Source organism: Carassius auratus, unplaced genomic scaffold, assembly GCF_003368295.1.
Source record: "Carassius auratus strain Wakin unplaced genomic scaffold, ASM336829v1 scaf_tig00215565, whole genome shotgun sequence".
NCBI classification, from domain to species: domain Eukaryota; kingdom Metazoa; phylum Chordata; class Actinopteri; order Cypriniformes; family Cyprinidae; genus Carassius; species Carassius auratus.
In genome coordinates this window covers 188,678-203,863 of record NW_020528142.1, presented here as the reverse complement: position 1 = coordinate 203,863, position 15,186 = coordinate 188,678, and the positions used below count along the sequence as shown (strand labels likewise).

The 15,186-nt window shown below is 38.7% G+C and overlaps 3 protein-coding genes across 3 annotated transcripts in view; 1 reads left to right on the top strand and 2 right to left on the bottom strand.

Annotated features, from left to right (window-relative positions):
* The window catches only part of stox2a (storkhead box 2a), a 48,176-nt gene extending 41,892 nt beyond the window's left edge, over window positions 1–6,284 (bottom strand). Inside the window, exon 1 of the mRNA XM_026260643.1 lies at window positions 5,082–6,284. Coding sequence (XP_026116428.1) covers window positions 5,082–5,403 — 322 coding nt within the window. The 5' untranslated portion in view covers window positions 5,404–6,284. The remainder of the gene's footprint in view (window positions 1–5,081) is intronic.
* A 2,769-nt stretch (window positions 6,285–9,053) lies between these two features.
* LOC113095010 (inhibitor of growth protein 2-like) lies at window positions 9,054–11,409 on the bottom strand. The gene is made up of 2 exons (XM_026260614.1): window positions 11,077–11,409; window positions 9,054–10,350 (listed from the first exon to the last, which is right to left on the bottom strand). Exons 1-2 carry the CDS (start codon window positions 11,213–11,215, stop codon window positions 9,653–9,655), a joined length of 837 nt encoding a protein of 278 aa, XP_026116399.1. The 5' UTR covers window positions 11,216–11,409; the 3' UTR covers window positions 9,054–9,652.
* A 1,495-nt stretch (window positions 11,410–12,904) lies between these two features.
* sod3b (superoxide dismutase 3, extracellular b) lies at window positions 12,905–14,345 on the top strand. The gene is made up of 2 exons (XM_026260617.1): window positions 12,905–13,041; window positions 13,339–14,345. Exon 2 carries the CDS (start codon window positions 13,351–13,353, stop codon window positions 13,948–13,950), a length of 600 nt encoding a protein of 199 aa, XP_026116402.1. The 5' UTR covers window positions 12,905–13,041; window positions 13,339–13,350; the 3' UTR covers window positions 13,951–14,345.
* Window positions 14,346–15,186: the final 841 nt, after the last annotated feature.

The following is a 15,186-nucleotide window of genomic DNA, read 5'->3' as shown; positions in this document are numbered from 1 at the left end:
TAGTCTTAGTCTTTTGACTATAATTCTTTTTAGTTTTAGTCAAGTTTTAGTCATCTGATTTGTTTTAATTTTAGTCTTATTTTAGTCGACTAAAATTGCTTGGTATTTTAGTCGACTAAAATTGCTTAGTATTTTAGTCGACTAAAATAAGACTAAAATCAATAACAGATTTACTAGACAATTTTTTACAGCTGGTATAGGAAACAAACTTAACCAAAATATATAAAACACAAATTCAACTTTATTTCAACACAACTGTGTCTTTATTTCGATTCAAAAGCTTTTATGCAGCAACAAACACTGTCATGATAATGTAAACAATAACTAGCTGCCAATTGACCATCAATAAAAGAAAAATAAAGTTAGGTCCAGGACCTTAAAGCTTACAGCTGAGCTGAACAATAAGTGCATACATTTAAAGTAAATATTTAATAAGTTGGGTGGATAAAAAAAGTAACAAGATTTTATAAGGTATTCATTTGTCTAGCAATATTGTATGTTTTAAATACTACAATATTGCTAGATTAGTATGTATAATGATAGGATGTGAACATTCACGTTTCACATGACTAATATAGAAATATTTGTGATATTGTCAACAAGTAGAACATTATAAAATATACTAAACATTAGTATTAATCAAATGTATTTATCATGATATTATGTATTAGTATTGTGCTCTCATCTAACTTGAAGAAGGAGCTATTTTACATTACTTTTCAGTTCGTAATATTAAATGCTACAACATCTACGCACTGCAGTCTTCCAATTTTGCTTAGCTCAATAAACAAAAGAACATCGTTGTGAAATTACATTTGAGAAAATGTCCGGGTGGCTCGTCTGTAAATGTCTTTTCAAATTGGTTGTGTTGCCACGAATGAGCGCTCCGCGTGCTTTACGCTTTGTTTTGTTTTGTTCGTCGTCAAACGTGAAGTGAGCTGTGGACATTTTGTCGCTCTTTTAGACATCACCTCTTCGAATGCCGACTTCCCGGGAGCTCATTTAAAAACTGAAAACCTTTGCTCCACGTCTCAATAAGTCAGGCTCTGATTGGTTCTCTTCTCTCATGCAGTCTCGCCTGTTACGTTTTGCCGGTTCTTTTGCTCATTCCTCGCATCTCTCCCTTCTGCTGATTTGATTTTCGTCACAGTCTATTTTCGTCTCGTCCTTTATTCGTTGACGATAATGTCAATCAATTTAGTCATAGTTTTAGTCTCCATCAGTGCCTTCTATTTTAGTTTTCGTTTCGTTTTCGTCCGCAAAAATATATTCGTGACGAAAATAATGACGAAAATATTTAGTCAACGAAATTAACACTGTTTTTAACATGGGTTAATGCTTCGTTTTTTAAATAAACGCAGAATTTTTCACATAATTTACCTTCACTCCACACTGTTCTGTCCCTTCTCCTATAAACAGGCTGATCATTCCCTGCCTTTATGAAGCCCCTCCCTCAGAAATACACAATGGGTTCAGATTTATTTGCTGGCTAAGTGTGTTGTGATTGGCTAAACCACCTCTAGTGCGCGTCTAAATGTCCCGCCCCTCACCTCAGTGTGCTCTGGTTGTATTGTAAACAATGGTTTCGTCTATATTACTTATCAATTTGAGCCCAGATGAGACCCAGAGAATATTAGTGAAGAGGATTGTGCGGAACCTGTGCAAGCATGGCTCTTAATGGTATTTTTTTTATTTTTTTATTTGTTTTTGTTGTCTCATAGTTTTAGATACAATAGGTGCATTTACATGGACACTTTTTGTTTCCATCGGAATGAATTCATTCTGATTGCCGAATCCGAACGTAGTGTTTACATGAACGGTAAATAAAGTGATCGAGTTGATGTGCACGTTTACATGTCACAAGCTTCTGATTGGATTTACTCTTTTGACATGCGCACACTGCTTGAATATACAGAGTTTCCCACTGCTGTTATGGGAAAGCACACGTTATATTGATCTACTTCAGGTCCTAATTATGTGACGACCAGCACATGAACTGTTGGGCTGCTTAACTTTACTTTAGTAAAAAAAAAAAAAAAAAAAAAAAAAGTAGTAAAAGTGCCTCTTCCCGCACTCAAAACTAGACGTCTGTTGATGAGAGTCTTAAACGAGGACTGGTGGGACGTGGTCCCACTTCACATACACTGAGTGAAAGGGGAAATTTATAATGACAGGACACTTATTTATGACACTTTATTCACCAGGAAGAACACCTCGTTCCGACTATCATTCATCATTACACTATTTCTACGTCAATGCGCATGCGCAGTACTTTCTAGTCTGAAAATGAACAAATCTCTTGAAAGAATCATAATGAATCAAAACAAGCGTATGTGCACAGTACCTATAACTGCACTTTGCATTTTGCAAGATTGACATGCTAAATGGCCAACTGACCCGGTTTACTCACATTCATTTCACTCACGAACGACATGTATCCGTTCAATCAACTCGTTCGCAAACGACATGTGTGCCAGTTCAGTCATTTCGTTCACGAACGTATCTCTAGATCTCGTTCAGACTCATATGAAATTCATATGATTTTTATGTGCACCCCTAGTTTTCTCTTCCTCTTCTCTAAAGCAGCACAACATGGCCTTGCCCCTTTTGTTGCATGTTCCCAGGTGTGGGGTTTATCTGGATTCGTGACATAATGAACCCAGGAAGTAACTCTAAGAGCTGTTTTTGTAGGCATTAAACTGCCAGAATTTTAAAGGCGTAAAACATTGATATAAAGTATAATAAGCAAAAATAATCCTTTCAAACGACATTAAATGCTTCGAATGTTGACTACATCAATTCCTACAACAGATGCTACATCGCAAAATCAAAATATCTGTTGTCAAATTTTCTATAATAACAACATGTTTCCATTTATGAGCTGATGCTAAAGCAGGAATTGATAGTTTATTTTATATATATTTGTTTACAATCTAATAAAGCAATAAAATAAAACAACAAACAAAACAATAAACTGATGAATTAAAGGGCTTTGTTAGATAATGAAATATAAAGGCCTAGGAAAAAACTGAAAAATACCCAGAGACTGAATGTTTCCTTTAAACGAATTCAACAAACCACTGCATTCAAAATGAAGAATCAATCATTTTATGAGTTGGAATGTAGATCAGAGCCCATGTAAACTCAAAAACTCTCCAAATACAAGACATATCCCCACATTGCAAAACAAATCATTCAGTACCAGGTAGTGGAATGAGAAGAATTTCCCTGTGAGAGCTGATAGTGCAGTATGTACAGGTTTGTTTTATGTTTGCATTATGTGTGGAAGACAGCCCATTTCTTCACAGTCTCACCCTTGAAAATATCCTTTGTTTCCACAGCCTTGAACACGAACGAAGAGTCAAAACAACTAGCCTACGGGTGGAACATAAAATGCTTCACACACAAACTGATACATTTTATTTTCACTTTCTTGATACTAAATGATATTAAGACCTTTTTTAATATGTTGTTAAAGGTTATTACATTACAAATATTATTATAAAACAAGTTACAATTTATTAAATCAATGTTTTGAGGAAGCTAAAGAATAGGAACTTTACACAGGGATTACGCACATCTTTGTGTAACTTCATTTCTGTATGATGTATAATCCAGTGGAATGTTTTAACATTCAACCTATTTCTCTTTCAAGAAGATTTATGGGAGTGTTAGAGCAAAGAACCCGTCAGAATGGATGGTTTAAAAGTAATAGCAAGAGTGGCCTTGATCGTGTTGTTTTTACAATAAGAAAGCCCTCATGAAATGTGTTTTTGCATGATATTAGGAAAGCATTGGATTTAATCTTGGGCTCTTGACCTCAAATTCAGAAGCAACTTCATAGAGCTTGCAGTTTTGCTTCATAGAACTTCATAGAACTGCAAGTTCCTCTTTTTCCCAAAGTAATCAAGTTCCTCATTTTCCCAAAGTAATCAAATTTTAAAAAAGGGAAAAAGTTTTTTTTCCAGTCATGGTTCTAGCAAACTGGTAGCTGGCATCTGGTGACTTTACCATACAACTGTAGCTATATTTTAGAATTCCTAACTGTATGCGTCGTTAAATAATAGAATATGGATATACCATGCTATTACAGATATTAAAATCTGTTGGAACGCCACATGGTGAAATCACAAGGGTTTCTCAAAAGTGGCCTCCTTAACTGTAGCCAATAACAGCATGCACAAATGTAGCACAATAATCAAATATGAAGACCAAATAGTTGGCCACTAAAACAATATGAATATAATAAAAAATTATAAACTGCAACACAAAACACTCAGAAGTACAACAGTTCAATAAAATGAAAAAAAAATTAATGGTTCACTCAAGGAGGTCTTGGAATGGCACATCACAATAAATTAGAAACTACTAATTTTACTTATTAAAAATGCTTACCTCAAAGTATAAACAAAACATATAAACACAGTATGTGACCCTGGAATACAAAACCAGTCATAAGGGTCATTTCAAAACTGAGATGATATATGATAAATAAGCTTTCCATTGATGTATGGTTTATTAGGATAGGACAATATTTGGCTGAGATGCAACTATTTAAAATCTGGAATCTGAGGGTGCCAAAACAATCGAAATATTGACTTGTCCAAATTAAGTTCTTAGCAATGCATATTACTAATCAAAAATTAAGTTTTAATGTCTACAGTAGGAAATTTACTAAATATCTTCATGGAACATGATCTTTACTTGACCAAAGAAAAATCTATAAGTTTAGCCCATACAGTGCATTTTTGGCTATTGCAACAAATATACCCCAGCGACTGTTTTTTTTTTGGTCCAGGGTCACATATAAAGTATGGCTTGCTAAATGTAAAGTTCAGCTTTTTGCTTTCCTCTTAAAATGCCCACTGTGCAGAGAATAAACCTCACCTCCTAAGACCCTTATACTAAATTTTCAGCATTTCCAATTTGCTAGTGCACCTTAACAGCATCTTCAATATGGAGAAGGTTGGCAAGTGTCTCTAAAACCTCTGTACCCACACATAACTGTTTTTAAAATATCTCCCTGGGACATTATTCCTGGAAAAACAACTTGGCTGCTTCCTTCCAGCAAGGGTCCTTACCTATGCACTTGATCTCGAAGCCCCGCGGTGGTTTGAGGGCTCTCCGCGTCCATCCTTCCCTCAGGACCTCCAAATGATCCTCCTTGCCTTGAATGAGCAGAACATGTTCATCTATCCAGCCCAAGAAGAAGGTCTCCGATATGGCGTCCGTTACTTTCTTGTTCCAGAAGTGCTGCATGTTCTCCGCTTTGAAGTCGGCGAATATCTCGTAGCCGGTGTGATGGTGCTGAAGCTTCTCCGTGACCGCGGCCGCCTCCTCGGTGCTGACCCGCGACAGCACTATGGCCAGGGAATGGGGCGCTATCTGCAGGAACTTCTCCATTCTCCGGCGCGTTTCACACGCAGGCCACGGCGCGGATTGCGACCCTGTCCGATGCTCCGCGGCACTCACACGGTGTTTTATTGCGCACCTTATTGAATTTCCAAAACGAACACATTGCACCGTATTTCAGTTTATGTCCAGGAGCCGAAGCGCTGCGCCTGACGGCGAAGGGTCCACCAGCATGATACGCGAGAGAGACGCCAATGTCATTTATTCATTAAACACACGCTTACAACGCCGCGTTCCGCACGGTGCGCCCATAGCCCGATGCCACCGGTCAGGTGGGTAATGTTAACCAGGCGCTGCACTGCTGGGCAAAGCGGCTGAACTGAATGATCAATGAGTCTGTCCGTTTTAATAGATCTCAACCTGCCTCTTTCCACACCTCTCCCGCGACATCCTGCGCATAAGCGAGACCGACTCCTCCAGCATCGAGGAGGCCTCTTGAGCGGTGGCTTGATCGATCACTGCATTCATCGGTGATGTTTTCTGACCATAAAGCGCAGGAGATGACTTCATCCCTTCTTATTCATGTCTTCATTTGATGCACTCCGTGATTGACTCCCTGTCGGTCTTGTGCACTATAGGGCGTTCATAAGGACCGCACGTTTTCTGGTGTCACACTCGCAACCGTTAACTCGTCTCGGAGTCGTCGCGCTGTTTTCCCTGTCGCCTTGCGCGTTGCGCCTCGTGTCCGGTGCGCCGGCGGATTATTGGACGCGTCGACGGAGAGCGCGCGGATCACCAGATGTTTTCCTGACTCCACCTACAGGCGGCCTTCAAAACATCGCGAGTACAGAGTGAGCCTCGCAACAGGTGAACCGGGGGAAAGCAAAACGAGAGCTGGCGCTCACAGATTAACGCAATGCATTTGAACACTTTTCACGACAGGAAAAACTGATAGGGTGGAGAGGCGATGAGAGGTCAGGCCATGTCTGTATGCGGTGTTTTTATCTCGTTTAACCGGATTATTACTTGTATCCGGTGCCTTTAGTTCCTAATACAAGCTATATGGCATAATGTTACATTTATGTATAATAATAAAGGGCTAACTGAAAAGAGAAAATACTTTTTTATATATTACACACAATGCTTTGGGTCTAAAACAAAATGTTATGCCTTTAATCTTTTGTCTACTCTTTTGTTTCCATCCTATTAAAGTTATTGATCTAAATGTAATATCATTGTTAAATGTCTATCCTTCAAGACAAACACTCATGTAGGCTTAGAGCGTGTGTATCTTAACAGTAAACAAAGAATACAGAGAAATCAAAAGAAATGTACACTTGTTTAGTGAAAAACACATTTTTCTGTTTTAAAGGTTATCAGGTATATCAAATAATATCAAGAAGTGTTCATAATTTCATAGAATTATAGGCTAAATGTATTTGTCCAACAGTGTAGATATTGTGTATCAGTTGATGTATAAATAAGTTTGAAATATGATTTGGAATATTTTTATGCGTATGTTTTGTTGAGGAGCTCATTTGTAGAAATGCCACAACATTACTGTGGTGGTTTGGATATTAATAAATTAGAATATTGATATTAATTATCTTAGACTGCATATTTTTGTAATTCTTAAAAAGGGTACTTAACTGCTGTGGAAGTTGTGTATTTCTTCTATCTTTTGAGACAGGCAGTTTGAGATTGTCAATTGTTATCTGAAAAGAATTTGGCCTTGTTTGCATTTGTGAGGTTCTTTTCTCTAAGGCCTTGATCAAATAACTTCTTTACAGAGAGCAAGGGCACCCAAGCTTTGGTGTCAGCTTTCGGTTCCTAAATTTCCCAGGGTGTTTCCTCTTGTTTAGTGATCTGAGTATCACTACAAAGAACAGGACTGAATCTCTGAAAATACTGACCCAGGGTTGCAATTGTTTAGATAAAAAGGTATTTCTTCACACACTCCCACAAACCCAGGTAACCGTGGTATTGATGACAATGGAAATGAATTATGTGCATTGCATTTCACAATGTAAGGTTAGACACTTATTAACTGGCAGCTCAATTCATGGATCACTTGGAATGTTAACTTTACAAATCCTGGGTTATAGAGTAATCTTGATTACTGTGTAACACAGAACAAATATTTATTAAGATTTAATGATCTACATTTGCACTGATTAAATGAGCTGGTGAACTTAAAGCCTAATGTTTTGTGTTAATCTGGAGGCTGCTTCAAATACTCTCTCAAGAGATTTTTTTATTTATTTATTTTTTCCCATGTGTGATTTCTTCCAGTAGACACGACTGTCAAATGAGCTGTAATTAAAAACTTTTTTTTTTTTTTGAACTTCAACAAAAGTTAAATCTGAGTTCTGAAGCCAAACCAGTTGAGAAGCACTTATGCCTTTATGGTGACATCTGCTGGCAAGAAAGACTTATTTATACTGTCAAAAAAAAAAACTGGATCAAAAGATTTGGATAGTTTGATGTGGTCATTGATTTGCTGTTTTCTTGCCAGTTTCATAACACAGGGGTGTGCTTCTGTTAAAATTCAGATCGGTCTTTATATGTCTGACTTCTGAAGTTATGTCATTTATGTAGTCTTTATAGTTTCATGTATGAATCAGGTCCCAACCTATATCACAATTAAGCTTGAAATATATAATTAATCTCAACTGTAAATTCTACTCTATGCAAGCATAATCAAAACACTATTTTCTCTTATACACAAAAGCTTGAACAAACCTACTCATTATTTATTTTCATCATATTCCACATTTAAGTATACAAACAAAACAATTAAATAACTAAATTAAAACTTTTGTCTTTTAAGTTGTCACTTTTTGCCTAGATTTCAGCAGCTCTGCTCACTCTGGGCATTCTACCAACTTAAGTTACTTTCACATGTCATATTGAAGGAGCTGGCTGCTTTTCCTTCACTTAAAATATATTAATAATAAACTTTTAGTTTTGTAAAGGCAGTCATATACAAAGGCATGATTTATACTTTAAGAACAAGCCTTTATATCCAAAGATCTTTAAAAGGATAAACTCTTCTAGTAAAGTGTGTCCAAGCTTTTGCCTGGTATACACACACACAAACACACAAATGGTTCTTCAGCAGTTCTTCGGGGTGGTTGAGGTCCTATATAGCACCACCACTGCCATATAAAGAACCCGATGAGCCCTGTATAGTTCTGTAAAGGTTATTCTTTTATTCTCTCTTAGTCTAGTTGGGAATGGTTTAAAGTGAAATTAAAATACAGTGTATTTCTTAAAGACAACATTGTTGTCAACCTTTTCGGCCCCCCTTAAGGAAATATTCCAGAGCCCCCGCATAAGACTTTTTGACTTGGCATAAAAGCATGAAGGTAAAAAAAGTTATTCAAAACAGCTTTTGCCATTGTATTAAATTTACCACATTTGAAAGCGGAGTAACATCTAAAATCTAAGAAGGAGAAAGAGGTTATTCCTATGGTTCTACATAGCAGTTTATAAAAGTGCTGTACGGCACCCTTAAAGATAGGTACTATTTAGCACTTAAAGTGGTTCTACTATGATTACAAGCCATTGAACCACTTTCAGTGCCATTTAACAGTATTATTTAGAGTGTAGTGTTTCTTTCTTTTAATTAAATGCAGAAAATATTTTCTATATATCCGTTTATATTATTATATAATCCACATGACACAACAATAAGCAGATTAGAGACATAACAAGCACGGATTTATTTAAATAGATCAAACTTAAAAAAAAAAAAAAGGATTTTTAACAACAATAACAAAAAAATCATCACTCCAAAACAGTAACAAATAATTTGTTCTCTCACTGGAAGACATTTCAGAGGTGTATTTTCATTTATATTTTCTAAAATGTGGAACGAAAGAACAAGAAATGCAAATAAAAGGTGTTGACAATGTTCATCAAACCCAGTGCATTTTGATCACTTTCCTCTTTTTTTTTTTTTTTTTATAACACACGCTACCCTGGACAGGGTGACCTCCAGCATATATAAACTCTCGAGGCTTACCGAAATCAACAAGTAAGAGGAAAAAAAGCTTAGAAAAGAACTCTTCATTGTCTTATGGATATTAGTGGCAGTATCTTAAACATCTGTTTCCATGGTTAATCACGTCTGTTGGTGGTTTTCCATCCTAATGCAAAAGCAACAACAGCACCTGTTTGGAAACTTTTCAGCTAAGTGCATGAGGAGAACCTTTTAACATAAGTTAAACACAAAAATCGCCGAACCTCACACAGGCATATTTCCACTTGAACAATCTAGCACATCTTCTGTAAGGCACTACCTGGACCGCCTATCCTTCTTAGCCCTGTCTGCACTTTTTTCCATAGTCTTTTCACTGTCACCCCTGCATTTGGGGCAATACCATTTCCCCTTGGGCTTGTAGGTCAGTCCAACACAGGAAAAATGGAACCACTCAATAGGACACTGCTCATTGTCGCAGCCAATCATCTCCCCATAGGACACCTGTTCACAGAGGCAGTAGGTGGGCTCGTTGGGGTCGATGGTGAACTCCACCGGCGATGCTTCACGCTCTTGCTTGGCCTTGGAGCGCTTCTTCTTCTTCGCCGACTTGGACTTTTTCTCACGGGGCTGCTGTGGAGACTCTTCTCCCAGGTCTTCCAGGGCTCCGTTGGAACAAGTGTCACGGCTCTCGCTGTTGCGTTGGCGTCTGGGTCTCCGCGCTGAAGAGCGCTCGGGCATAATGTTTGTGGAGGCACTGGCAGGGTCATGTCTCACCTTCTCCGCCGGTCGCTCTGCTTCCACCGGCTCCAAGAAACAAGGCGAGTGGGCCTCGATCTGACGCGAGCGGTTTTCCACCACCTCCATCATCTGTGTGACCACATGGATCTTCTCATCTCCCAGCTCCTGACTGCTGATGAGCGCCCGCTGCAACTGGATCTGCAGTCGCTTGCGCTGCCCACTGTCAGTCTCCTTTTTGTACTTTTCATAGATCTCATCCACCTCCTTGAGGACCTCTGAGTGGCACAGAAAGCAGAGAAAGTATGGTGGTGACAAACCCCATCAATCAGAATATTAGAAAATTAAGTAGGCAGCTTGTGCACGCCCAATGCATTTTACAAAGCCACTCTTTAACACACAACACAGTCACGGTTTGCTGTTCGCAATGCATGCCTGGGGTTGCTCTAGTGCTACCCCTGCCGCTGTGCAACAAAAACATACCTGCCCAAGCACACACGCTGCTCCTCCACGGTAGGTATGATAAAAGAAAATAAGGAACTGAGACGCCAATAAATCATTTTGCACGGTATCCCTCGTTTTCGAGTGGTTAAGTCAAACTCGATGGCGTCGACATCGAGCTGTGGATGTTTCGGCTACATGCGAACAAAACACACGCCGACTGAAAGCACCATTACGTCGATACTATGGCAACTAAAGCGATGCGTTGAAAGAGCACAGCCAAACAACAGTAGGCTACAGAGTATGCACTAGTCAAAATGGCTGATCACTGGTTGTAGGATAGTGTTGCTGGAACAAACACCGCCGATTACGCTAAAGACCAAACACAACTAAAACACACGGGCGTTGACAGCTTTAGAAGCAGTGATAAATGTTTGATTAAAATGTGTTTTGTGCTATTTTGAGGGATCGAAACGAAGCCGGTCTACAGGGTGAAGTGCACTCGATGTAAATGAACGTAAATATACAACGTATCGAGCACCTTTCACAAGTGTTCCGCTTACCTTGATACTTGGTGTCGATCTCTCGTAACAATGAAACATTCCGCTGTATGTCCAGAGGCAGCGACTCGACACATTCCAAATAATCCTCCACGTAGTTGACAAGCTGCGATTTTTCCACGTTCGGATAATGCCCTAACATGATGATAGTAATGCATCAAGCAGCTATGCGCCTTTTCGAGAAGAACCGCGGCTTAAAAACAGCCGCTTTTCACTCATAGGTTTCTTTAAAATATGATGTTAGTTGGCAACCTTTGTGGAGAGCCACTCTTTCCGGACAAATTCAGTCCAGTCTTCTTTGGCTACGAGAACTCCTTCAAACAAAACTATCAGATGTGCGCATGCGTAGCATCAACCCATAAAATGCCGCGTTTTGCATTTTTAGGCGGCTTAGCAAATGGAGGGTGGCGTTGCTGAGGTGTGGGCGGATCGCGGGATCAGCTGGGCGCGCCCGGGCTTCATCTGGAACCCGAGCTTCGGTGAAGATGAAAGATTTTTACAACGCTTTATTTGAGTTCTCAAAAGCTGACATAGAAACACAAGACAGTACATACGCTACGACAGACGTAAATGTAAATATAATGTGCGAACTAACAACTGTCAATTAAACATAATCCAGCAGTAGCTATAATAAATATAATAAAAAATAAAAACAAAAGGGCTAAACAATTTAACGACTAAATGTCCTTGTAATGAATTCCGCTTTTTAGATTTTGTATCTTTGTTTTATATTTCATAACATTTTATTCTAGGCCTAACTGTAACCTATCAGTGATGCTGATTTTAATATCGAAGGTGACAGCCTACTTCTAAATTATTTTTATTTGATAAATGGCCCTGGGGGACACAAAGTAATTATTGGAGTTATAACGTACGACACATGTTGGCATAATTGACACCTTCTACACGACCATAAAAATAAATGTATCAATTCCCACATTTAGAGATTTAAGACAGACAAACATAAAACAATGCGCAAGCTGAGAATGAGCCCCGTTCTGTAGAAGCACGTTTATGCTTCACTTGAATATCTATCTCATTGACAAATCTGGATTGCAAGCGTTATGCTCTGTCACGAGGACGTCTTAGCATCGACACGCTACGCAAACCACCGCTCTGCGCTGCATGCAGGACATCTCTGCCCAGAGTCCGGGGACTTTCCCCCAAGCAATGATGGTGAAACGAGGTTCCCCGTGCGTAGCTTAGGTTACAAGTTTTCAGGCATGCGCACTTTAAAATTGCAAGGCACAGGAAATATATACAGCTAAGAGCAGCGGTCTGTTTGCACGACGGTGACTTTGTGATGTCATTGCTTTACATGTCTCTCAATGGATTCATTGCAGAATAGTGTGATGTACCACAATAAAGACATACAGTATATGGCGATGGACGTGTATTGTAGTATACTGAAACACTTGGTCCTGAAAGTGAAGACTGAACGAGTCATATAAAATGAACGACGTGATACGTCACGATGACACGCCACTCGAGCTGACCGAAATGAACAACAAAAAAGTCGACGACAATATCTTAAATACCTCATTACTCGTTTGTTCTTATCATAAGAAACAATAATAATAATAATAAAAAAAGGTTATGTTGAGGATTTTTGTTTGTTAATTATAATAGTTAAAAGTAAGCTACTTTTTTTAGCTATCTTTTGACTGCTAAAACTTATATGGAGCACAAACCAGACGGGGGAAAATACATTATTCTGTATCTAAGCTTACTAATGTTATCAGACTGTATTTCACAAAACACGATTTCCCTGCAGCTTTGTGGGCAGGCATGAAATTGGATCTGTAGAACTTGCAAGCACTATAATTGACTAAATTTGAAATGTTTACGCCCCTGAGTTATGCAAGTATAAAACAACAACCTAAAATGTGTCACACGGGAAGGAACACCGACCGAGCAACACGTTTGTTATAAGAAGAGCTTTTTAAAAACAGTGACGTAACACTGGAGGTAGGCTACGTCTATTTAATTTATTACCAAAATTCAACTGTAGATAATCCAAAAATGTCATTTTTGTAAATTTGTAAAAACGTTGTTGTTGTTTTTTTTGTTTGTGTTTTTTTTTTTTTTAATTAGCAATGCGAGGCTTCTGGCTGGCGTTATGTTTTTGTAAACACTTTTGTGGATGTAGTCTAATGTCTAAATAAACCCACATGGGGGTGTTGGCGTTGAATGCATATTGACTTAAAGGGTAATATTTGCCTTGACTTTATGCTTTTCTGATTAAACTGTTTTGTTTTGCCACAGGGAAAAGAAGAAATGAAATCCTTCTACATTTTACCACTTTTAGCATTCTTGTTCAGTTGCCATGTGCACTTCTGTGGGTCCCTCTCGGGTTTGGTATATGCTTCAAATCCAGTTTCCCCTCCAGTGAGCAGTAATTCCCTTCGAGCAGTGTGTAGAATGCGCCCTAACACTCAGTTGAAACCTGAAATGCCCTGTGTGTACGGTCATGTTTTTTTCAAACAGTCTGGTCCAAAGGAAAAGCTGAGCGTGACTTTCAGACTGCATGGTCTCCCTGTCTACAGCCAGCAGCCCAGAGCAATGCACATTCATGAGTACGGAGACTTAAGCAAAGGCTGTGGATCTACAGGTGGGCATTACAATCCCCTCGGCGTGAACCATCCACAACATCCAGGGGACTTTGGGAACTTTGTTCCTGTTAATGGGAAGATTCGTCTATCAATGAACTCCAGTGCAACACTCTTTGGGAGACTTTCAATTCTTGGCCGGTCTGTTGTGATTCATGAGGGAGAGGATGATTTAGGCAGAGGTGGGAACGTGGGAAGCTTGCTGAATGGCAATGCTGGAGGGCGGTTGGCATGCTGTGTTATTGGACTGGCAAACCCCCAAAATTAGCATATACAAATTACATATACTTTTTTTTCTTTGAGTATTTATCAGCTGAATAACTGATGCTTTTAAATGGAATTATAGATTAACATTGCTCAAAATCTCTGGTTCTTTTTATCTACAACACTAAATGACAATTAAAGTGAGTAAACTGGCTTGTAAATGTGTCTACATTCTAATGTCTTCAGTTTATTTGATCTATAAACAGATTCTAAATCCTTAAATTAAATGCTGGAAGCTATGCCTGTTTACAGTCAAAATATGGATTGTTTGTTTGATTGATTGACTTGATGTTTCTTACTCCAGTGCTTTAAACACGGATACTTAGACTGTACAAAATTTGGTGCCTTTTTACGTTTATGAACATGATATTTAACTAAATAAAATAATAATCAATTTAATTATTTCTCTACAATTGCTTATCATTCCATAAATGAATACACATGAGAACATCATAATTAATATTATTGTTTTATTGTATTATACAACCATGTTGAATTTCAGTTCCTAAAAAGCCCATTTATCCCAATGGAGGTCACTCTTTTAATCTTCGCAAATGAAGGCCCCAAAGTTCCCCAGATAATCCAGCTGCTGGACTGGAAGGATCTGGGTGAATACTACATCATGATTCTGGATTTTGTGCAGCATCGTGAAGGCAGAATTGACGAGGACCTGGCTCAGGTTGTCATGCGGCAGGCAACTCAAGTCGCTTACATGAGCTGCCAACGTGGAGTGCGGCACCAGGACATCAAAAAGTACAAACTTTTGAACAACAAGAAGTTAAACTTATTGATTTTGGGTGTGGTGACCTCCTGCAAAGTGCACCCTATACTACATTCATGGGTATGTGTTGAAGCCATAGGAATCACTCTAGTATCATGCTAATGGGCATCAAGATTAATTGCTCATAATCTGTACTTCTTACAGGCACACACATGTACTGTCCACCTGAATTTATTTCAGAGGGCAAGTAACATGGTGAGCCAGCGACAGTATATTCACTGGGAGTGCTCTTGTTCTCACTAGTATGAGGCATGTTTCCTGTTGGTTCATAGCTGGCTTGTCAATATAGGTAAGATTATCATAACATGATTTTTTTTCTGATGTCAGCCATGTCTAGTAATACAGTTTAGAATAATGAAGGTATGAAGTTAAAAGTAATAATCAGTTGTCTCTCCTTTCTTTCTGCACAGAGTGCTGCCAATTGATCTACTCTTGCCTGCAGCATGAGCCAACAGAACA